Below are 23,785 nucleotides of genomic sequence, written 5' to 3'. Positions count from 1 at the left end.
CCGGAAAGGTTGCCTGTAACGATGAACACGGTAGAGCCGTAGCTACCCAGAAACGCAAACCATCAAAACCCAATCCAAACTGAAAACTAATTACGCAGACATGTAAAGGAAGACGAGGGGAGGAGATTCCATACCACAGGTAGTCTAAACGGTGGTCGAAACCGCCAGGAATTGCAGAGCTCACCGGAGAAGTCTCGGAGCTTCCAATCGTTGCCTCTCCGTTCACCGTCGATGCATGGACGATCTGAGGATGTAGGGAGGTAGGCGACGCAAAGATGAAGACGTGGGTGCCCGCGTGCCGTCATGGGGTGGCCGGACATGGAAGTTCCGGTCGAGTCTCTCTCTCGGGTCGTGCTGCGTCTCGGGTCAGAGAGCACCGAGCTCTCCCTCTCTCTCGATTCTTCTGGTTCTTCCCACTGTTCACAGCCTTATATAGACTTGTCCAATTAATAATGGACGGCTAGGATCAAGCAGTGGGGGAAATGGGAGGCTAGGATTGCTCCACTTATTTTCCATTTCTTTAATTAATTTCCAAAATCCTAAAACTTCGGAAAGTCAAGATAAATAGCTCGAGTATCTGAAAACTTCTCTGAAAATTTTGACGAACTCGTCGTGACGTGTACTTTATTATCCAACTCCTAAATTGAGGATTTCACTTTATGAAAAGAAAAAAAATATTCTCGAGTACTTTAACGTTTATCGAGATCGATAAGTAAATTATCGAACTACTTCACTTAAGCTTGATAAACTTTTCCGGGGGCTCACAATTACATCATAGTTTAATACATCGAGAATACATTCTAGGACTTGGTCAAACCAGAACATACTGGTGTTGGCTTCATACACGATTCCAGCCAATCGATGGGCCACTGCGTTGCCTGTCCTTGACCCATAACTAATAGAGACATTATGTAAAGCATCTACAGCAACCTTGATGTCGTCAATAAGAGCCCCATTAGCAATAGCTTCATGATTCAGGTTTGCAATATCCCAGGTAGCCTGGAGATAGTCAGTCTCGACAATTGTGTTGCCAACTTGAAGAGTTTGAAGCAGTTGTAATCCTTGTTTGATAGCCTGCAGCTCGACTTGCTTCGGGGAAGCCATGTTTAATACAGGTATAGCAAAGCCAGCTTTGAATTGTCCTGTGTTATCACGAAGGATGCCACCTACACCACTTTTGACACAGTTGGGCAAATAGCTGCCATCAACGTTCAATTTCCACTGGCCATTTTCCGCAAGCTTCCACTTCATTTTCCTTTGTTGCTTTGGTCGGCGATCCACATTTCTAGCTTTATGAAATTCCTCAAGCCAAGCAAGAGAGCTGCAAATTATGCTAGCTGCATTTTGTCCCTTGTTCTACCCAGACGACTGTTTCTATTCGTCCACATTGCCCAGAGAACCATCATCAACTGTTCAAAAGTTCCTTTGTTCAAAGACAAAGCTCTTTCAAGCATCCATTCTCTGAAATTGAGATTCGGCAGTAGACTATTGCCAAGGCTGAAAGGGGGCGATGATAGGACAGCAGTAGCCAACAGACATTTGCATAACACATGTGCATTATCTTCAAATTGGTGGTTACAGAGAAGGCACCGTAGATCACCATCATAGCCTTTAGTTTGTAACCTAGCCCTGGTGGGGAGCAAATCTTGGCATGCACGCCACACACATATTTGCACTTTGTCCGGCACTTTAGCTTGCCATAGGCTCTGCCATAAGACTTTGTACGTATGGGTTTCCCCGTGAAGAAGAGGTTAAAGCATTCTCAAGAACCTTTGATCGAGCAATCCAATAGGCTGATTTTACCGAATACATTCCATTGCGTTCTGGGCTCCAACATAGTCTGTCATTTAAGTACCTTTGGCCAAGTGGAATGCACAAAATCTTTTGTGCTACTTCAGAAAAGAAAAGCATGTTGACCAATGTTGGGTTCCATTGCCGAGAACGGTGATCAATAAGGTCAGAGACTTGTTCAAAAGGACAATTATTTGGCCTTTGTATCATGAACTGTTGACAGTCAGGAACCCATCGATCCTTCCACATGTTGATGTGCATGCCAATGTACACTGGCCTGCAGAATTGGTCTTCCTTGTAATATGCTTCTCCAAGAGAAGGATGGAGAATTTCGTAACGTGTTAAAATAACGCAGATGTGGTTTTTGGTTATTGATTCTCATAAATCTGAAGCAATTTGATTCGTGAGAGGGCTGCAACTTTGCAATGCATTTCTAAGGCAAGGAAGGAATAACAAGACAAATTGAACAGCAGCTATTAAAATTCGTTTAATCCCATATATATATATATATATATATATATATATATATATATATATATATATATATATATATATATATATATACACATATAGTCCTTCTCTGCTAAGAAGATCCTTAGATATGCCCATTTTTCGATCGCATATCTAGATCCCGACCATTCAGTTTTTAGGTATATATGAGTATATTATTTTTGCAATTTTTTCCACCAAATTGATAATCATTAAGGTATTCAAAACTGCGATTTACAATTATGAACACGAACGGTTCAAGTTGGAGAGATTCGGTTTGTTCGTTGATTTAATCTAGTTCGGTACCTTAATGATCATCAATTTGGCTGAAAATTTGCATAAGTGATCTATACATTAGGACTTAAAAACTGAACGGTCGAGATGTGGATATGCGATCGAAAAGTGGGTCTATCAAGAAAATCTTTAGATATTAATATCTAAGGACCTCCTTAGCAGAGATAAGTTACACACACACACATACTCTGGGAAGTAGTTGAGCAAGAAAATAAGGCCAATGTGGCTAGCCAACTAGAGTGGGGTGTGACCCTGAAGAATGGCAATATGGAAGGGGCAGGAAGCAAATGGCGGTGTAAGGAATTTGTAGGCTACTGACTAGCCAATAGCCATCAAGAACAATAAATTGAAATCCAGTTTTTGACTTTACTTCCACACCAAACTATCAAGAAAATTACCATTTATCCTTTACTGTTTGTTCTCGTAGCAATTTAAATCCTCAAAAAATATATCGTCGGGTTTTCGAAATTTTAAAATGAAATTAGTCGATCTAGTTACGGATGCTTGCTTGTCACATCCAACAAATTTTGATTTGTTGGTGTGACATGTTACTGATCGATTCTATCATGGTTTATGTTTTTGGGGTCCATAGTTAAAAAGTGCTGAGGACGGAATGACATGTTGCTTTGAAACAATAAAATTGTGGGATAAAGATTGATCTGGTAAGGAAAAATTTTAAGAACTATACATGACATATGGGTGTTGAGTCACAAATTACTTATGCAATTGTGCCCCATAATTATGAAAATCGATTTGTCTTCCATGCAATTTTACCCTTTTTAATCCATTTCCTTTTATTTGTAGGAAACCTTGCATTGAGAATAAAATGATTATTTGAGGATTGAAATGCGAAGATTTGAAGCTAAGGGAAGAAGACACGGAGATTGGAAGAAAATTACAAATCGACTTTTCCGGTGATTTTTTTGGCGACTTTTCCAGCGAGCCGCCACTCATAGAGGGTCCTTTCTCCAGCAAAGGAGGACCATGGTTGTGAGAATCTCCCATCACTTGAAATTTAAATATCTCCCTACACCTTGTCCTTTTGTCACCTTGCCAATTTGGGACCATTTGGGAGACAATGGTGTAAGAGCATCTCTTGCACACTTTGGGACCAAGGAGGACATACAAGCTGATCAAAGAGAGGCCAAAGACTAATTCTTCAGCATTCTTGACTCCATTCAATCATCTTCATCCTATCCAAGATCCATTTTTTTCTCTAGAGAAGACACCACCATTTCCACCACTAAAACCACCATCTCCACCACTAAAACCACCATTTCCACCACTACCCTCTCCATTTCCTCCACCACTCAACACCACAACTCACCTTAGAGATTCCAAATTTCGCTATTCTTACCAATATCAAGAGCTTGGAGCAAGGAGAATGAGGTGACTACCACCACATCATGTTCTTGGAGACCCATCTCCACCACCTCTTCCGGCATCATCAATAGTCACCCTTTACTCCCTATCTCTTTATGTATTTGATGTTTAATAGAATGTTGAAGCTTGTGTATCTAGCTATGTGTGAGTAGTGAATTAGTTAGGGCTAGGGTTGAAAGCCCTAGCCAAACTTGCTTGTATTGATGCTTTTGTTTATAAATTGATGCAAATTCATGTTGTCATTCTCACATGCTAAGTCAATAGTTGAATGCATTACTTAGACCTAATCAATTTGAGTTATGTGTTTGCCATGACATGAAGTTTTTCCTAGAGATTGAGTACCTTTAGGCAAAAAGGGAGCATTCACACCATGTGTGCATGTGAGGGTAGTGAGCTAAAATCACCTAGAGATAGGATTGGTTTGCTTACTTGGTTACCTAAACTCTAAGCTTTATGCATTTAGGGGCAAAGGATTGAGACCTATCTGGTAATTGAATTTGTCTCTAGGTAGTTAGTTCTAGACTTATCCGGTTAGAGTTAATAAAATGAAAGGAGTTTAAGCCTTAGTAGTCCTATCTGGATGCTAAGAGGGTAGTTGGACAATTAGCTTTGCATCATTCATATTCAATTGCTTTAATGCTTGCAAGGGAGGCAAAAGGTGAAACCCGATGCCCTAACTCCCATCCATTTGATAACAACTTGTTTAGTTTAGCTTAGTTTATATTACTTGCTTTCATTGTTTCAATTTGAATACAAACCAATCTCAAAATCAAAATCAAATATCTACACACCATCTTGCACATACTCACCATGAATTTTGGTTCACTTGTGAGCCTTTGTTTGTGATTGTACATTTGCATATTCTTCTAGTTTTTCCTTAGATTTTCCCTAGCTAGGAAAGGATTTACCAATTCTCGTGGGTTCGACATCCTTACTTAATCCCCTATTCTATAACTTGTACCTCTTGCACTTGAGGGTGGCTTCAATGCTAACACTTGTCTCTCTGTAGGGAAAGAACAGTCCCAAGTCAATGGTTCCTTTTAGGTATCGAACAATTTTCTTGATACCGTTCCAGTGACGTTGCGTTGGAACTGAGCTAAATCTAGCTAACAAGTTCACTGAGAACGCAATGTCTGGTCGAGTGCATTGGGTTAAGTACAATAATGCGCTTATTGCACTTAAATAGGAAATTTCAGCTCTCAACACCTCTTCGTCATCTTCCTTTGGACGAAATTGATCTTTCTTTGCATCCAAACTTCAACCGATCATGGGAGTGCTAGCAAGGTACGCTTTGTCCATGTTAAATCGCCTAAGCATCTTTCGGACATACGCAGACTGGTGGATTAGTATTCCACAAACTCAGTGTTCTAGTTCAAGGCCCAGACAGAATCGAGTTTTCCCAAGATCCTTCATCTCAAATTTGGATTTCGAGTAGCTCGCGGTTTCTCTTATTTCATCAAGAGTACCCATTATGTTCATATCATCGACATATACAACTACAATTGAAAATCCGGAACTTGTTTTCTTTATGAATATGCAGGGGCATAATTCATCGTTCTTATATCCCTTCGCAATCAAGTAGTCACTTAGACGGGTATGCCACATCCGCCCGGATTGTTTCAATCCGTAAAGTGAGCGTTTCAACCTAATTGCAAATGCACTCTGTGATTTAGAGTCACTTGACTTAGGTAATGCAAGGCCATCAGGCACTTTCATATATATCTCTGAATCAAGATCCCCATAGAAATATGAAGTAACCACATCCATGAGCTGCATTTCCAGTCATTCGGAAACTATCAAGCTAACTAAGTAGTGGAACGTTATAACGTCCATTACGGGAGAGTATGTCTCCTCATAGTCAATTCCAGGGTGTTATGAGAAACCTTGCGCCACAAGCTAGGCGAGCCTTGTACCTTAGGACTTTATTCTTCTCATTACGCTTTCTGAAAAAGACCCATTTTTGTCCTACAGGCTTTACACTTGGTGGGGTTAGCACTACTGGACCAAATACCTGTCTCTTTGCTAGAGAATCTAGTTCTGCCTGGATTGCTTCTTTCCATTTAGGCCAATCTGCTCTTTGTTGACATTCTGCAACAGAGCGTGGTCCAATATCATCTTGCTCTATGATTTCTTGAGCAACAGTGCATGCAAATACATCATCAATGTGTATGGAAGATTTTTCCATCAATTCATACACACTCTCATAATCCATTGAGATTTCTTTGTTCTCTGGAATCATTTCAAACATCGGAGCGTCCTCCAGTATTGATTCATGGACATAACTATAATCAGAGACAATCTCATGAGAGGGTTTCTCTACATTGATGATTAATGGATCAGTTTGTGCCTTACTCACCCTCTTCTTCCTTGGGTGAGTGTCGGTCGAACCAAGTGGCCTCCCCTTCTTCCTTCGGGGAGCCACGGCCTCAACTAAGTGTGGTTGTAGGGCCTCTAACTGCGGCGCCATGCCCTTGTTGGGGACTTCTAACTTTGCAAGCACATTTGCAGCTGGTATATATGATCTCGTCACTTTTACGATATCAGTAAACGCATCAGGCATCGAATCTGCTACGTTCTAAAGATCGATTATTCTTTTCACTTCACTTTCACATTGTGAAATACGGAGATCAAAATGAGACAGAGTAGGGACAAACCACGACAATTCCTGTTGTTCCCTTGGAAAATCCTTTTTCATATCTCTCCCTAATGACGGGAAGACTGTCTCATCAAAGTGATAATCCGCAAATCTAGTGGTAAAAAGATCGTCTGTCAAGGGTTTCAAATAGCGGATAATTGTTGGAGATTTGTATCCAACATAAATACCTAATCGTCTTTGAGGACCCATTTTTATGCGCTGTGGGGGCGCAATAGACACATATATTGCGCAACCAAATATGTGTAAGTGTGAAATGTCAGGCTCATATCCAGTTACCAACTGGTATGCATAAAATGGTTGGCTAGCAGTGGGTCTGAAACGAATAAGTAAAGTTGCGTGCAATATTGCATAACCCCAGGCAGATATAGGCAGGTTGGTGCGAATAACCAGTGCCCTAGCCACCATCTGTAGCCTTTTAATGGTGGCTTCTGCGAGACCATTTTCTGTATGCACATGGGGTACATGATGCTCTACATCAATCCCAATAGATATGCAATAATCATCAAATGTTTTTGATGTAAACTCTCCAGCGTTATCAAGCCTTATAGACTTAATAGGGTGATCAGGGTGGTGAGCCCTTAAACGTATAATCTGTGCTAGGAGTTTTGCAAATGCAGCATTTCCTGTAGACAATAATGGGACATGTGACCAGCGTGTCGAAGCATCCACCAGAACCATAAAGTACTTGAATGGTCCGCATTCTGGATGGATAGGTCCACAAATATCTCCTTATATCCTTTGTAAGAATGGAATGTTTTGTTTTGTATCTTTAGCATATATAGAAAGGTCTCGATCCTGTTTTTGCTAAAGAGCAAGCTTTGCAAAACGAGTGATGTGCCTTTGAAATAGTCAATGAGGCATAATAGGAGGGGGTAGTGCTTCTGGTACTTCAGAAGGCAACGACTGCATTTGAGCAGTACTAGGACCGACACCTTACAGTGTGGTGGATTTTTGTCTCATGTTATTTTTCACCCGAAAGAAGGGATGTCCGTGTGAGTTCTTTAAAATACGGATCATCATGTCACGACCAGGATGCCCTAGGCGGTCATGCCAAAGCTTGTATGAGTCAGTGTCCCACATTTCATTGTTGGTGACGGCATAGGATTCAATTATCCGAATAGTAGTGAGGTACAATCCACTAGATTGACTCATTAGTTTCTCTAAAATGTCTTTCCTTCCACATTCAATAGAGGTAATATAAATTCGGTTCCATTCTCACAGTGGGTTTTTATATGATAACCGTTGACACGAATATCTTTGAAACTTAACAAGGTTCGATTAGCTCTTGGTGCATACAGAGCGTCTGTGACTTTAAACATTGTGCCGTTAGGCAGCAAAAATTTGGCAGTTTCTCGCCCTTTTAGTACTTGTGATGATCCAATCATCGTAGTCAAAGAGGAATTATAGGCTATTAATTCAATGAATAATTTCATATTTCATAATATGGTGTGGGTAGTCCCACTATCAACTAAGCACTCAAGTTCTCCTCGATTCATTCCTACAAGTAAATGGGAGGAATTATTAAATAATTCAAAAAATATATCTCATATTCTTTAGAGTATTTCTATTTGGGAGAATTTTTCGAACAGTACCTGAATTAAAGGTCACTGTGAATTAACGTGCCTCACTTTACACTAACTACATTTTGGTACCTGAACTATAAAACCCGACTACATTTAAATACACGCCGTTAATAACACTATTAACCTTTTGTTATTATTGAATTTTTTAGAGGGTAGTTTGGTATTCTCTCTCCCTCTCTCTATCTCTCTCTCTCTCTCTCTCTGAAGTTTCAAGTTAAACGACTAGTGGTGGCGCCATTAATCTGGTGCCAATATCAAATTGGAAGCCTCGGATCTCTTCCTTCACATTCATCAGAACCCCAACCAAGTCCAACATTAGCACAGCCATATTTCCAAGCATTAACATCACAAAACCATATGATTCATGCTCCATTACCAGAACAAAATGCCACAACCACGCTTTTGCTATAAACACTACTCCAACCCGCCGCTGCAGAAAAGCTGCAGCTATTGAAGATGTTTCCGGTGCTATAACGGATCCAAGACCGGTCGTCCTCACCTGGCAACCAGCAACCAGAAAAACAAATCTCCAGAAAACACTACCAATTCAATCTATATTTCTCACCAACCAATCACATAATACACTACCAATTCAAAAACACCATAACACCCAACGTAGAGAGAGAGAGACCCCAAAGCTCAGATCTTTTCTAAAGCTCAGATCAAACCCATGGACCATGAGAGAAACACACAGAGAGAGAGAGAGACCAAAAATCCAAGATGGGTTCTTTTATGAAGTCACCAACCTACTGTTCGGAAAGATCAAGGCTTTGGCGCCTGAAAATGCCATCAAAATCATGGGACATCTTTTGATACAAGATCTTGGTGAGAACGATTTGATGCAATTGGCTAGCTTATGGCCCAGAACCCTTTCGCACTATCTGATTCTCAGGGCCAAAATCCAAATGGGACTTTGCTCCAACAGTTCCTCATATGCTTCTTCCACCCCCCTTCTCCTTCCCCTCTAAACCCCATAGCCAGACCCACCAGCGCCAGCAATCCATTTTTACAGTCCTCCCTTAGATCCCAAACGGTGCTTTTCACTTCGGCAAAAACCCATCTTCTCCTTCCTCCAATTCCTGGCCGCTTTCTGCCTTCCCCAACAACTCCATTAGCCCCAAGTCTATTCCTTTGCTTTCTTACAACAATATCTGGGCCGACGCTGACGCCGAAGCCGAATCTGTTCCAGTTCCCTTGCATTCCAAACACGCCGACAAGGATGGTGATGTTTGGTTCGATTCGTGCGGTGGAACAACCCCAAGAAATCTTCTTTTTTTTAAAAAAAAATTCAAGGTGGATCTACGGTCATGATCGCACCACCTATTTTTTTTTTTATCATTTTTATTAAAAAATATTGACTTTTTAAAGGTGGATAGTTAAAAAAATAAGGTGAATAGTCAAGAGACAATTTTACCCTTAAAAATATGTCAGGTGACATGCCAACTAACGGTGTTATTAACGGCGTGTATTTAAATGTAGTCGGGTTTTATAGTCCAAGTACCAAAGTGTAGTTAGTATAAAGTGAGACACGTTAATTCACAGTGACCTTTAGTTCATGTACTGTTCGAATTAAAAAAATGAGGCATTATGCCTTCACAACTGTCTTTGGAAAACAAAATAAAGCAGATCAGTCAAAATCTAGAGCATCCATTGACTGAGCAAGTTCCTTATTGCCATTGAAGTCTGCAATTGTGAGGTTGACATCTGGGTCATGGTCTTCTTCTTCCATATAGTGAGCCTCTTGTTCTTTAGACTCCCTATACCTCTTGTAAGTGGCTGCTACTCTGTTGCTTGCTTGGCAGTTCTTGTACCAATGCCCAATAACTCCACACCTATAGCATGGTTCATTGCACTATTTCCTTTTTGACTGAAGGGTTCTTAGGTGCTTTTTGCACCTTGTTTTCATGACCACTAGGGCCAGCACCACCATTTTTGCGCCATACATTGGGAGGGCCGCCACGACCCCCATGTCCCTTTCCACGTGGTGCATTGTTGCCACGTGGGTAGGGATCAGCATGTCCTACCCCCTTTGCATTGGGGTTCTTTCCACCTTTCACTTTGCCATAATTAGCCTCGAAAATTTTCTTTATCCCAACGGGCCTGGCATTGTTGTTCAAAAGAACCTCATTATGCCTCTCAACCACTTGCAGTAGGTTGATCAGCTTATTGAAGGTTGTGATTCTTTTGTTGTCATACTCCAGCCTATACTGGTTCGCTAGTATAAGTGCTGAAGTAGAAAAAGTGGAAAGAGTCTTCTGGATCATATCATCTTCTGTGAGTTCCCTTCCACATAAATTGAGACGTGTCTTTAGGCGCAACATGTCCTTATTGAAGTCATTGACCCTTTTGTAGTCAAGCAAGCATATTTCATTCCACTGAACGGTCAGTTCTGGGAGCAAAGTGTCATGAATGTTCCCAAAACGTCCCTTAAGGGCATCCCACAGTTCTTTGGGTGTCTTTAACTGAAGGTACTCCTAGCGCAGGCTAGGATCAATATGTCGCCTTAGAAACATTAAGGCACTTGCTTTCACCTTGTTAGACAGTACATCGTATTTGGGGTCGGTGATGGTGGCAGTGTTGTCTTTTGCCACAAAGGCAGTTTCCACATCAGAAACCCAATGATGGTTCTGAAGACCTTCTGAGTCCAAAATATCAAATTCAAGTCGAGTTGGATCAGCCATCTACATAAACAAGAGAGAAGATATATAAATTACGCAGTCATAGAGACATCCACGTGAATTATTTTCCAAGAATATGAATTAGATTTCAAGACCAAGATTCGTAATGGTCACATTTTTTTTTTCAATGCTATGTGAAAATACTTTATCACTGTAATTATGTATTTATAATGCGCATGAATTTTCATTATCAGTGCAAAACTCAATTTATATATAACATGCTAAATAAAACAATTATAGAAGGTAGTAACATAAATTACAGGACATGCTCAAAATTCACAAATAATATATAACCAAATATATGCTACACATAATAACATCAATAATATATCATGCGCAAAATAAAATATAAACAATAGTATAATATAAAGGCATGCGTAGGCATAATTATATAAGCGTAAATAAAATTCACAAAACATGCTCAAAATTTCATAATAAATAAAGCATGCTTAAACATAATTATGTAAAATTCACTATGCATGCTGATTCCACATTTTACCAGAGTATGAAGTTAAATAAGTAAAAGAGAACATACTTGGTTTCGAGAAAACAGAACGATTCTAGCGCACACGCGTGTTGATGCAGGCGTGCGTAGCAATATTTTTGGGCTTGAGAAAAACTGGGGCTTCTGTTAGCCAAATAGCCACCCTCAAGTATAAGGGGTACAAGTAATAGTATAGGGATTTAAGAATGGTTGTCGAACCCACGAGGATTGGATTCCTTTCACTAGCTAGGGTGTTAACCTAAGGAGAGCTAGAATATGCAAATGTACAATCACAAACCTAAATTCACAAGGAAATCTAGGCTTATGGTGAGTATGTGCATTGTGGTGATAGTGAAATTGTTTGTTGGATAGAGTGGTGAACCAAATTAAAATAAATGCTCAAATGTAAACTAAACTACTCTAAACTAAACTAGTAATATAATGGATGAAGTTAGGGGTTGGATTGTCCACCACTAACCTCCCTTGCAAGTATTGAAGTTCAAATACAAGTGATGCTATTCTAATTTCCCAATTACCCTCTTTGCATCCGGATAAGACTACAAAGGCTTAAACTCCTTTAATGGTATCAATTCCAACCGGATAAGTCTACAATTAACTACCTAAGAACAAATCCTATTACCGGTTAAGTCTCAATTCATTGTTCCTAAATGCATAAAGCTTTGAGTTTAGATAATCATGCAAGCAAACCAATCCTAGATCTAGGTGATTTTAACTCACAACCTTCACATGCTCATAGAGGATGCTATCATGCTATCAATGCTCAAGGTTAACTACTCCCTAAACACTTTTTCATGAGATGACAAACACAACACATCTAAAGTAGTTAAGTTTGAATGAATGCATTCACTTCTTGAATTAGCATATGAAGATTAAAATCACAAATAACATCAAATGTCAATTAAAACATCAATTCATACAAGTTTGGCTAGGGCTTTCAACCCTAGCCCTAACAAAGTAACTACTCACTCATAATCATACAAATTAGCATTAAATCTATAAAGTACATCAAGGTAAATCAAAGAGTTAAGGAAAGAATGAACTAGTTGAAGCTTGACAAATCAATGGCTAGCTCCTCATTTGTTTTCCTCCTTCAATGCTCCTTGAATCCTCCTTGATGGTGGAATGGATGGATGATAAGCTTCTTGATGGTAATGGTGAATGGAATGGTGATGAAGATATGATGCTCATTTGACCAACTTTGAGTGGTAGTGATGGAGTAATGGTGGTGGTGATGGAGGTTGAGGAGTATGGATATTATGGGTTTGGATTTTGGAAGGTGGAGATGGAGGTTTTGTTGTGGAGATAGAGAGAAAAAAGATGTAATGGGGTGGAATGGGTGATACCTCAAGAGTGTGATGAAGGGATGCTTATATAGAGAAGAGAGAGAGAGGAGTAAAATGATGAATGGAAGCAAAAGGGAGCAGCTCAAGCATTGTACGAAGCATGGAGGTGGAGTATGAGAGTGGTAATAGATCCTAAAAACAAGGGAAAATAGTATGGAAGAGATGGAGTGAAAAGAGGGAAGTAATGATGAGCTATTAGAGTGTAGAGTAGAAAAATATGGCTAAAGGAGAAGAGAGGAGCAACTGCTCTCTTTGTTGTCCATGAGAAACATGGAAATGAAGAGTGTTGGAGTGGTTTTGGCTCACCAAAGTCAAGGTGACAAACATGGGAGAGAAAGTGTGCAAGCAATGCCTATTATCCACAAGATAATATGATGGATTAATCTTGCCATTGTCTTGTAGGATTCTTCTAGGGATCTCCTTGATAATTTCAGCATCATAAACCTTCCGAAAATGCACAAGAAATCCGGCCAAAGAAGGTTCTAGGCCAAACTGCCATGTTTTGACTTTGTTTTCTACTTCTGAAGCTTCCTTCAATTGAATCTCCACTGAGACTTCGGATTTTTCCTTTAACTTCTTCATACCAAATGTTCCTTGATAAGTACAAATCATCCTGGTAAAATTTCAGAGTTTAGTTCACCGTGGTTTGGCCGGAAATGCTGCCGGAATCCGTATAGGTCCTGCTTTGCCGTTTTCAACTTTTAGTCAGAAATTTGGACCGATCTTTTGAAGGCCTTCCACTCCGAACTAGCTCTTACACTATTCATAAGAAATGATCCTTAGGATGTCTAGAATGGATCTGGAAAGTTTCAACTCATTTGGAGTTCGTTTGATTAGGCTGCCGTCCTCCTTTCTTGTCTAGCTCGCTTTCTCCTAGCCATAGTGGAAAATGTGCTAAGGTTGACTTTTTGGTGCTTTTCCATACTTCTCCATCACTTCCTAGCATGATAAGGAAAACATAATAAATATATATAAATAAACACAAAGGTTAAGTAAAAGTACAAGATTAGGAAAATAATGGAATTGGATTAGTCAACATTAAATTGGACTTTAGAACAAGTAATTTCCATGTTTTAGGGCACAAATATGTATATGAATTATGATCCAACAACTTCTCCCTTTTTTCTTCTTTTCTTTTCTTTTCTGCAGTGGACCGCAGGGCCTACTGTCTCTCTCTCTTTTCTTGTTGGGCCGCCTTTTTCTTTTTTTTTCTTTTCTGGGTCGGGTCACGCAAACTGCAACGTCTCCGTTCTAGATCGCTGGCTCGTCGATGACGAAGAGGTCTGTACGGGGAGACGCAAGATTCTCGACCGGCGTCTGAATGCAGTGGCTGATGGATCGATTGAATTCGATCGAACGTCGGAGTTTGATGGAGCGACTAAAGGTCCGATCTGGTAGTCTGGGTCTGATGGAGGTGTTGTAGCGATGTTAAGAACAATTTGGGTGGATGACCTAGATGAGTTTTGGGTTCTGGGTTCGTGTAAGGCGGAGGCTGGATCGGAGGCGTGCGTGTTGGGCAAGAGGCCGGGTGTGCGCTGGGTGAGGGAGCAGCGCCGTTGCAGGTGGGTTGGACTGGAGGCTGGCAGGTGCTACGTCTGCAACCACACCTCCACTCGTGTGGGCTGGCGGCATGAAGAAAAAAAAAATTCTTCTATGGTTTTGGTTTTTTTTTTTTTTTGAAGCTAGGGCTAGAGACTTGTGCTGATAACGTGTAAATGTAAAATGGGAATTGGTCTACTCATTTCATTAGATAGTCCCTTAAAATAGGGAGAAAATTACAATGGAAATATCAATTACAATAATAGCAGTAAATGATGATTGAGCTGTAATCGCTAATTCTTTAATTCCTTCTTCGTCAGTTATTTTGACGAAGGCACATAATGTGTTTTTCTTTTAACAGATCTTTTATTTTAAAAAAAAAAAATTTATTTAACAAAAAAGTCCAGTATAATGTCAGTGTCCCCCTCACAGACTTTTTTCGTTTGTTTTGTTTTTTCTGGTCTGACCCGAAAGAGAAAAAAAAATAGTAATGTAAAAAATAATACTAAAAAAAGCAGAATAAAACCCCCGCCACATATAATTCCACATGGCAATCAGAGATTGGCTATCGCCACGTGGACATCCGCTATAGTTCAACCGGAACCTTGACCGGGTACCTATCTATCGAGTCCATCCACGGGTTCCCCAGCGCGTCCCCCTCCGCGACTGGCCTCAGCGCCCGCCAAACCGCGCTGTTGCACTTGAAACCCGACCCGAACGCGATCTGCCAGATCCGATCTCCCCGCCCGACCCGCCCCTTCGCTTCCGAGTACGCCAGCTCGTACCACAGCGAGCTACTCGACGTGTTCCCGAACCGGTGCAGAGTCATCCTCGACGGCTCCATATGCCTCTCCGTCAGCTGCAGGTTCTTCTGAATCTCATCCAGCACCGCCCTCCCGCCGGCGTGGATGCAGAAGTGCTCGAACGCCAGCTTGAAGTCGGGTATGTACGGCTTCACCTTCGCCTTGGAGAACTTCTTCCTGATCAGCGTCACGAAGAAGAAGAATTGCTCCGAGAACGGCAGCACCAGCGGCCCCAGCGTCGTTATATTCGTCTTCAGCGCGTCTCCGGCCACCGCCATCAGCTCCCGCGCGAGGGAGACGCCGACCTTTCCCTTGTCGTCCTCCCGCTGGTAGACGCACCGGTAGGACCGCTCGTCGGCGCCCTTGTGGGTCCGGACGGTGTGGACGAGCTCGTACTTGGACCGGGCGCGGTCCTTGCGCTTGTTGGAGAGGAGGATCGCGGCGCCGCCGGACCGGAAAATACAGTTGGGGAGCAGCATCGACTTGTCGTTGCCGAAGTACCAGTTCAAGGTGATGCTCTCGGTGCTGACTACGACGGCGTAGGAGTTGGGGATGGCTTTCAAGAGGTCCTTGGCGAGGTCGATGGAGATTAGGCCGGCGCTGCAGCCCATTCCGCCGAGGCTGAAGCTCTTGATGTCTGTTTTGAGCTTGTAGTGGTTGACGATCATGGCGGACAGCGACGGCGTTGGGTTGAACAAGCTGCAGTTCACGATGAGGATGTCAATGTCTTTCGGCTTGACTCCGGTTTTTTTGAAGAGGGAGTCGAGTGCGCCGACCATGGCGGTCTCGGCCTCCAAACGGGCTTCTTCTATGGAGAGTTTGGGTGGTTTTGACATAATCCCTGGGGTTAGGTATGTTTCGTCGCCTAAACCGGACCGGTTCGATATTCGTCTCTGAAACTCGTATGAGTCAGGGCTGAACTCGCCGGTCTCTTCCGTCATCTTGAGAAAATCCTCCATCGACATTTTTCTTTCCTCGTCGGGTTTGTAGCAGGAGAAGTTCACCAGGTAAACAGGTGTGGACCGCTTGGACCAGTAGAGGGCTAAGAAGAAGAGAACCAGGCCGGAACCGGCGAGTCGCGTGGCGGCGTCCATGCTTTCCAGCCGGACGGCCTGGTTGGTCCAGACCTCGGAGACGAACCGGGTTATGTCGACACCCGTCAGCTGTACCAGAACCGACGCCAACAAAGGCGCGATGAGAAGGAACATGAGAATGGTAGCTGGGTTGCATGAGTAGCCATACCCAAGCTTCACATACTTGAGCTTCACGGACTGCAGGAAATCCGGCAACCGCTGCCGGATTCTGATGACGGCGGAGGAGGAGTCCTTGTTGAAATCCATCTCCGCAGTAAGTCTCTCCTTATCCATCTCTATGCTGTTACTCTCCATTAATGATTTGCTTTCTCTTTCTCTACGTGTGTCTGCCAAAATGTCAAAACACCCGAAACAAAACTAGTTATTGGTCTTCAAGCTGTTTGAGCTGGGAAACCATGAAGAGGTATATATATGGTGCCGGGAATTTGATTGAGCTGGAGAAGCCCAACACGGCTAGCCAAGCTAGAGTGAGGTGTGAACCTGAAGAATAGGGGAAGTTATATATAGAGAGAATAGAGCAGTAGTACCCACATGGCCAGGGCATACGATAAATAGAGAATTATTAAGTAGCAAGCTACTGCAAGAAAGCTGGAATGATGGTGTTGAATTAATGGAGGAGTAGTTTCTCTAACAAGGGGGATGATTGGATGATGTTGGATAGGAAGATAGCTCAACCACCAGAGGTTTTAGTATAAGACTAAATTAATGCTAGGGATTTTGGGTCCAAGTTTTTCCAAGGTTCTGGTTTTGGAAATGTCTCTCAATTTTTTTTTTTTTTTTTTTTTTTGTTTGGGGGTTTATGTTGTGGTGGGGGGGAAGAGGAATTTGACTATGGAATCTGGGGTCTTCTTCTTTTGGGTCTTCTTCTTTTTGGGGTATTCATGGAGTTGCACATTCTTGACATTTCCACATATGCAAGGGTGAAATGGGTAAAAAGAGGAGAAAGGCTCCACTCTACTGGTTATTGGTCAATAACATTTGGAGGGTAACCTAATAAGGGCAATGTGGAAGAGGAAGGAAGCGAGGGGCGGTTTAGGGAAGGAAGTTGTACTACTTTGTGGTGGCTTTGGTGGGTGTGTGTGAGCTGACCAGCCATCAAGGAACAATAAATTGGAAGAACATGGTTGAAGTCGTGTTTTTTTTTAACATTACTTTCCCACCAAACTAAACAAAAACATTACCATTTTATCCTTTATGGTTCGTTCTCGTTGCGATTTAATCCACTGTGTCATTTTCTTAAGTCGAGATTTTAGACTTGAAGACGAAGCTCGTCGATCTGATTGTGCGTGTGCTCTTTTATCACGTCCGAGAAATTTAGTTTTATTTATTTGACGTATGCTACTGATTGATTCTTTGGTTTAAGCTTTTCGGATACGAAGGACTCAGTTACTTGAAACAATAAAATTTTGGTAATGACTTTCTGCATCTTGTTGTCATCTTTAATGAATCGGCAACAGTAGTAGCCTTGTAGGGAAGGGGAAAGCTACGCTTCATTGTTTTTGTCGATTTTCTCACTTGGAAACTTGGAAACTTGAAGGGTTTAGAAGTTTGACTTTCCCACCATATTAACCATTTCCAAAAACTAAAAAAAAAAATCTCGATTCGTTTAAACTAGTGATTATAACCAAAGGCACTTAATCCCGATGAATGAATGAATTCCCATGGATCTATCTTTATATAAACAACTAAAACCTAATATCACACCTTTAATGTATACAACTAGAACTCTTTCAATTATAGCAACAAAGAAAGGCAAGACCTGAAAGTACACGTCCTACTCTAAACGAGTAACCGGTCCTTTTTCTCTGGAAATGAGGGTGGACCTTGTTCTCTACAATGACTATTATTGTCAAAGCAATCTCGCATTTTTTCTAACAAGATTATTTGACAAACCCGTTTTATTGAGCCTTATTTCACAAAAAAGACGCGTGTCCGCTCTTATGTGCCAAGTTCTAGGTACATGAATTGTATGTGAGACACAAAATCTGGGTTTGGTTTCTGGTGCTCCTAGCTGTCATCTTCAACAATTCTCCATCACATGTCCATTACGATTGGTCTTAATTAACTGGTAATTGATCAGAGAATTAATGTTTAACCAAGCAAGAGTGACCCATGACCAATAGCTACTGTAGCTTCTAACAAGAACCTAATTCAATAAATGATATCAAGTTGCACCATACAAATGGTCCAATATCAATGTTATAATACCTGTTGTTAACCATCACCTAACAATAGGGCATTTGCAAATTAATTGCAACAGCAATCTAATAAATAAGAGAAGCTTGGATAGGGACTTCTGTCCACCAAGCAAAGCAGAGTGGGGTTATGAGTACTCTAGTTATGTCTATTAAGGATCTCTAATCTAACATTATTTTTCATTTTTAATGTTTGAGATTATATGCGGGTAGTTGGTTGCTAATGAAAACCCTACAACAGTACAACGTTATAGCGACCGATCGAATGAGTATCTTCAACAATGCAAATGTAAGGATCAAATCATTCTTGAGTACCCCCGGGCGTAGCCCCATCAGGGAGTGAAATAGAACATGAAACCGTAAGCTTCCAAGCAGTGGGAGGAGCGTTGGGCTCTAACTGATATAGCACGTTCATGAAAATTTTCATTTTTAATGTTTGAGATTTTGTCCGTGGGTAGTTGGGTGTTGATGAAAACCCTAGAACACCATGGCAACTTTAGGTGTTGAGTATTTTTCAGCAATACAAATGATCTTTTCTTTTGTTAAAAAAAAATACAAAAGTTCGGTCCAGTACAATTTGGTCTAGTGATATAATCTCCCTCATACAGAAGTTCGTGGTTCCTGCTCTTTTTTTCTTTAGAGAAGAGTGTCAAGCCATTAATAACCGAGATAGTAGGTAGCAACATAACACGACCTACCCGTAAGGACCAAGTCAATTTCAAGCCATGCTTAAAAGGATATAATGTGTGAGAAGAGAATTTATACTTTAACCAAGCAAAGTATCGCATAATTGACTTAAAATCCGAGAAGATAGATATGGAATGTTCATTCCTCAATTACAGAATATGAAGAATTTCTGACTTCACTATAATGAACTGCAATCATGTTCTCGAAAAAGTTGATTGATTTGGTTCATATAATTAGTTAACATGGTAAGCATCCGACCTCAATTTTGAGGATTCCCATCTGGTTACTGCAGACTACACTAAATACCACATGCTCCCAGTTTCCCATGCCTTCCATGTACCATCATTATACATTGTATATATGGCTCAGCATTATACGCCAAAATTGGTCAGAAGAATCAATCGGACCCGGAAAAGATAAGACTTTATTATGACCTGCACAGACGAGTAATTAAAGTGTCAGTTTTGCCTGCATTCCAGAACAACTCTCAGAGATTAAGACAGAGAGGATTTATCACCTTGATTCTTCAGTAGTAGTTTCTTCAGATTTCCACACTATGTCTTTCAACCCCGATGAGAAATTTTTATAGAACTGAAGTAACAAAGATTAAAAAGAATCAGCAATAACAACTCGGCCCTTGACAATCCTCTTGTTTGATTTGTGAGAAAGGGAAGGAAAAATGATGGACAAAAGTTAATGCATTTCATGATTTGTATGTAAGTCGATCATGATATTTGATTCCTTTCCTTTTTCCTACAATTTCTCAGAAACGTAAAAACTCAAAGTGAAATTTAGTGTTGACTTGCCTTGTGAAACTCTAGTGTGTCACCACCAGTTTTCCTGAGTTCTACCATGTGCACGGAGGGAGCCACCTCGAACACCTTATGTAACAAGATGAAATTAGACCGATTATAACAAAGTTTACATCTTACTTTATCTAGTTGCTCCCGTCCTACATGAGAGTTTCATTTTCTTTTCCCAAATATACAAGTACTCAAACAAGTCTAACATATCACATATGCCAAGTCTGTACCTCAGTGGCTACAGAGAGGTGACCCTTCCTTCCATGCTTATCACCTTGCAACTTCATCTGAAAAATGGCTTTTGATTAGCAAAGATTTGTACCATTTTTTATTTTTATAAGATTGCTTGCAACAAGTCATATCCAGTGTAACATCAGAATGAGTAAAACTCATTACCTTGTAGTTTTTCTTGTGAACATTAAAGCCCAAAGGCTTTGCAGTCGCCTCAATCTTACTCATGATTTCATTTGCAGGGCGTTGAGAAGTGAAACGGGTTTCTCGTTTCACATGACCCTATAATGGAATTCCAAATGACCAGAAAGCAGCAATTATTATCAGAATAATTCTGGGCGCTACAAAGAAATTAGGGACATTGTATGCTACATACCATCTGCTTCTCAAATAAATTTTCTAGATTGAAACTCTGTGACCTCGAAATAAGCTCAAAAGCATTCATTGATGTAGGTTTCTCTTTCCTCTCTGTTACAAGATTTTCCTGCAACCAAAGAAAAAACTGATTTAGCAAGCGAGAAATTTCAAAAGATAATCAAATTTGCTCACGCAATCTTCTGAATAAAGAGAAGCACAGACTTCACGGTTGGGAGAAATATATTGACTTCTGAGATGTGACTAAAAGTCTTACCTTTGATTTGTTGAAAACAGCATCCACATCATCAAGATTTACATTGTCTTCTTCTTGAAACTGTGCTGGCTTGTAATCTTTCTTAAACCATTCATTTTCTAATATCTCGGGAATTGTCATCCTCTGCATAAAGTGAAGAAAGAGCATCTATTCAGGCTATTCTTCAATAAAATAGGATGAAAGTTGACATGAGATATATGCACCATAATACAGAATTTGTATGCCCACAGCTTATATAACAATGATATTAAATTTTTCAAGAACATATGTGAAGATAGCTAGGATTCAAGAAATATTTTTGGCACAGAAACAGGGTTTTGGAGCTCACCGTAGCAGGGTTTGGATCAAGTATACGGTGTATCAGTTTCTTTGCACTGGATGAAAACCATGATGGACATGAAAATTCAGCTTTGCATATCTGAAATTCACAGTAGCATTCTCTGTTATGTTATATGAAATTCCTTTCTTTCAAACAGCAGAAGCTAAAGCTTGATTATACATACTTTTCGGTACAGAGCTATGAGATTTGGTTCATCAAAAGGCAGGTAACCACCCATAAGTACAAAGAGGATCACCCCGCAAGACCAAACATCAGATGATGTACCCTCGTATCCTTTATTATTGAGAACCTAATACATACACACCAAAGTTGAGAAATAATTAGATAAAAACCCCAATGCAATTACCTAGTTTCATGAAGTCAGAAGTACATACCTCAGGAGCAACATAATTTGGAGTCCCACAGGCAGTATGAAGCAGCCCATCTTCCTGCAACGAGAAAGTATGCAGTGTCTGCTTGAGCATTTCATATGACTCATGGTCTTATAGGAATTGGATAAAATCAAAGGCAAGTATTGAAGAAGATAACATAACAAGCTCATAATTAAAATTTCTGATCAACAACAACATCACAAACACTCCTCATAGGAAGAGGGAAGTTCTTGTGCTCTAATGTGACTAACCTACATCTCACAACAGGATATGACTTAAATATAGAGTCAACAAAAGAAATTACTCACCCGCACTTGTTGTTCAAATGTACTCAATCCAAAATCTGATATTTTAAGGACACCGTATGAATCTAAGAGAAGATTTTCTGGCTGCAAAAGATGTAGTCTGAGTTAGTCAAATTAATACCCTAGACACCAAAATTTCATCCCTGCACACACCCAGTAACTAATGAATTCAGGGACAGAGTTAGTAAGTCTGTCAAACCTTTAAATCCCTATGGTACACGCCTCGACTATGACAGTAATCCACGGCATTAATGAGCTGCTGGAAGTATCTCCTGGCATCGTCCTCTTTCAGTCTCCCATTTTTGGCCTAGGCAAACAAAAAGGCGATAAGGGGAATGCTTTCTATATCGAACATAAGACTTGTGTCCTAAGAAAAGAAAGAAAGAGTTTTGTGCAACCCAATCACGTAGGTTCAAACAGCAATTGCTTACTATTTCGTCAAAGAGCTCACCCCCATCAACAAACTCGAGAACAATGTAGATCTTAGTTTTGCTTGCCATAACCTATGCAGAAACACAAACACAAAAAAGAATCCTCAGAAATCCATCAGGAATAATTTCCTGCAATCTATTGCATATCATTTCATATGGTACCTCAAACATTTGCGTGACATTCGGGTGCTTGATCAGCTTCATTGTCGATATCTCTCTTTTTATCTACCAATTCAAGCACCAAAACAAAAATCAGATACCAATCTCTACATTCTCGTCCTGCTTACAAACCTACAACCAACTCAAACACTATTCATATATTCCCAGCAAAAAAAAAAAAAAACAGTATCAACACATATGCTGGCCCACCTATAGTAAATCAAACATTAATTATTGATTAAAAACACACTTTGCCTCCAATTTCTACGAGTAAAAACTATAAACAATACCAAAGCCAGAGAATTCTGTTTCCATGATTCACGATGATCACCAGCTCAATCAATAATCCAATATTCATAATGACGATGATAATGAAGAGGCTATACAAACATAATTATATATATATATATATAAAGCAAACAAAAGATAGTTACATACATGTTCAACCATCTTGTGCTTGAGTACTTGCTCACGATCAAGGATTTTGATGGCGACGCACTGCCCGGTTTCGGTGTTCTTGGCGAACTTGACCTTGGCAAAGGTGCCCTCCCCGAGAGTCTTGCCCAGCTCGTACTTCCCGACCCGGGTCCTCATCCTCGGCGACTTTGCTGTACTCATCCTCAACCGATGATCAAGGCTCAAATTTTCCCAACTGGGTCCGAGCTCCGGCGGTTCAAGATGAGATCTTTGCTCTACTGGGTCGGTGTTTCAGCACGGTTTGGGCAATTGGGTGGCACAGAGAGAGAGAGAGAGAGAGAAAGAGCAGAGTGGCAATTAAGGAGGAGGAGGAAGAAGAAGAAGGAGAATATAGAAGAAGAGGCTGATGATGATTAACGTGTTGAGGACGTGTGGGGCCCATAAAAGGAGGATGAGGATGCGAATCCATTTTGTACTGCTCTCATCCGAAGCCAATCACCCACATGCAGTAGCTCCACTTCTTCCATGGCTGCCTGCATTGCTATTTTGTCGTTATTTCATCAATTATTTCATTCCTTCTTTTCCCAAAATACCCACCTGCTGAAAAAGATTGGGACTCCCCCTATTGACCATAAACAAGGTGATGATGGTGACTCTGCTTTCACTCATTTTTGACCCTATATTAGCACGCATCAGTAATTCGCTCTCCGCACATTACCGCATTAAGACAATAATGTGCGGAGCGCGAATAATCATCATACGTGTGTTATAGCTATATTTAGAATCATAATCATAACTATATTTTTTTTTATTTAAATAATATGAATTTGAAACTCCATCGATCCGCCCTTGTATATAGAATCAAGTTAACTGAGTTGGTTTTCTTGCACTCACTGGAAATTTACGGTAGAAAATGGCAAATAGCCAATTCGGTAGCTAATCCATTTTCATCGATAGCATTGGTATGTAACTCCTTTGTTTTCTTGTCCAAGACTACTGACATTGTTGATAATAAGCCAAACAGACGAGGATGATAATGTAATTGTGAGGTTGTTAA

The 23,785-nt window shown here is 40.6% G+C and overlaps 3 protein-coding genes across 4 annotated transcripts; all 3 read right to left on the bottom strand.

Annotated features, from left to right (window-relative positions):
* Positions 1-717: 717 nt before the first annotated feature.
* Positions 718-1,251, bottom strand: LOC133716785 (uncharacterized). The gene has a single exon (XM_062143443.1). It carries the CDS (start codon positions 1,249-1,251, stop codon positions 718-720), a length of 534 nt encoding a protein of 177 aa, XP_061999427.1.
* A 13,189-nt stretch (positions 1,252-14,440) lies between these two features.
* On the bottom strand, positions 14,441-16,844 carry LOC133715249 (3-ketoacyl-CoA synthase 1). The gene has a single exon (XM_062141672.1). It carries the CDS (start codon positions 16,450-16,452, stop codon positions 14,848-14,850), a length of 1,605 nt encoding a protein of 534 aa, XP_061997656.1. The 5' UTR covers positions 16,453-16,844; the 3' UTR covers positions 14,441-14,847.
* Positions 16,845-19,098: 2,254 nt separating this feature from the next.
* Positions 19,099-23,259, bottom strand: LOC133715250 (CBL-interacting serine/threonine-protein kinase 9). 2 transcript variants are annotated; one of them, XM_062141673.1, is made up of 15 exons: positions 22,750-23,259; positions 22,315-22,377; positions 22,153-22,224; positions 21,921-22,028; positions 21,725-21,805; positions 21,420-21,473; positions 21,209-21,334; positions 21,034-21,123; positions 20,706-20,828; positions 20,451-20,558; positions 20,240-20,356; positions 20,074-20,130; positions 19,847-19,921; positions 19,558-19,631; positions 19,099-19,474 (listed from the first exon to the last, which is right to left on the bottom strand). In XM_062141673.1, the coding sequence occupies exons 1-15, from the start codon at positions 22,927-22,929 to the stop codon at positions 19,468-19,470; spliced, it is 1,335 nt and encodes a 444-aa protein (XP_061997657.1). In that variant the 5' UTR covers positions 22,930-23,259; the 3' UTR covers positions 19,099-19,467. The 2 variants fall into 2 exon arrangements, with proteins under 2 accessions (XP_061997657.1, XP_061997658.1); XM_062141674.1 differs by having other exon boundaries at positions 22,173-22,224; positions 22,750-22,890.
* Between the last annotated feature and the right edge of the window lie 526 nt (positions 23,260-23,785).

This window comes from Rosa rugosa, chromosome 6, assembly GCF_958449725.1.
Source record: "Rosa rugosa chromosome 6, drRosRugo1.1, whole genome shotgun sequence".
NCBI classification, from domain to species: domain Eukaryota; kingdom Viridiplantae; phylum Streptophyta; class Magnoliopsida; order Rosales; family Rosaceae; genus Rosa; species Rosa rugosa.
This window is presented reverse-complemented; position numbering and strand designations above follow the sequence as displayed.

Bases quoted from the DNA above. Each gene is read 5' to 3' on its own strand.
- LOC133716785 (XM_062143443.1), bottom strand. From the start codon at position 1,251: ATGAAGTGGAAGCTTGCGGAAAATGGCCAGTGGAAATTGAACGTTGAT.
- LOC133715250 (XM_062141673.1), bottom strand. From the start codon at position 22,929: ATGAGTACAGCAAAGTCGCCGAGGATGAGGACCCGGGTCGGGAAGTAC. The intron at 20,357-20,450 runs GTATGTAGCATA...ATTCCATTATAG, and splicing joins ATTTATTTGAGAAGCAGATG to GGTCATGTGAAACGAGAAAC. The intron at 20,131-20,239 runs GTAATGAGTTTT...GCCATTTTTCAG, and splicing joins TTCACAAGAAAAACTACAAG to ATGAAGTTGCAAGGTGATAA.
- LOC133715249 (XM_062141672.1), bottom strand. From the start codon at position 16,452: ATGGAGAGTAACAGCATAGAGATGGATAAGGAGAGACTTACTGCGGAG.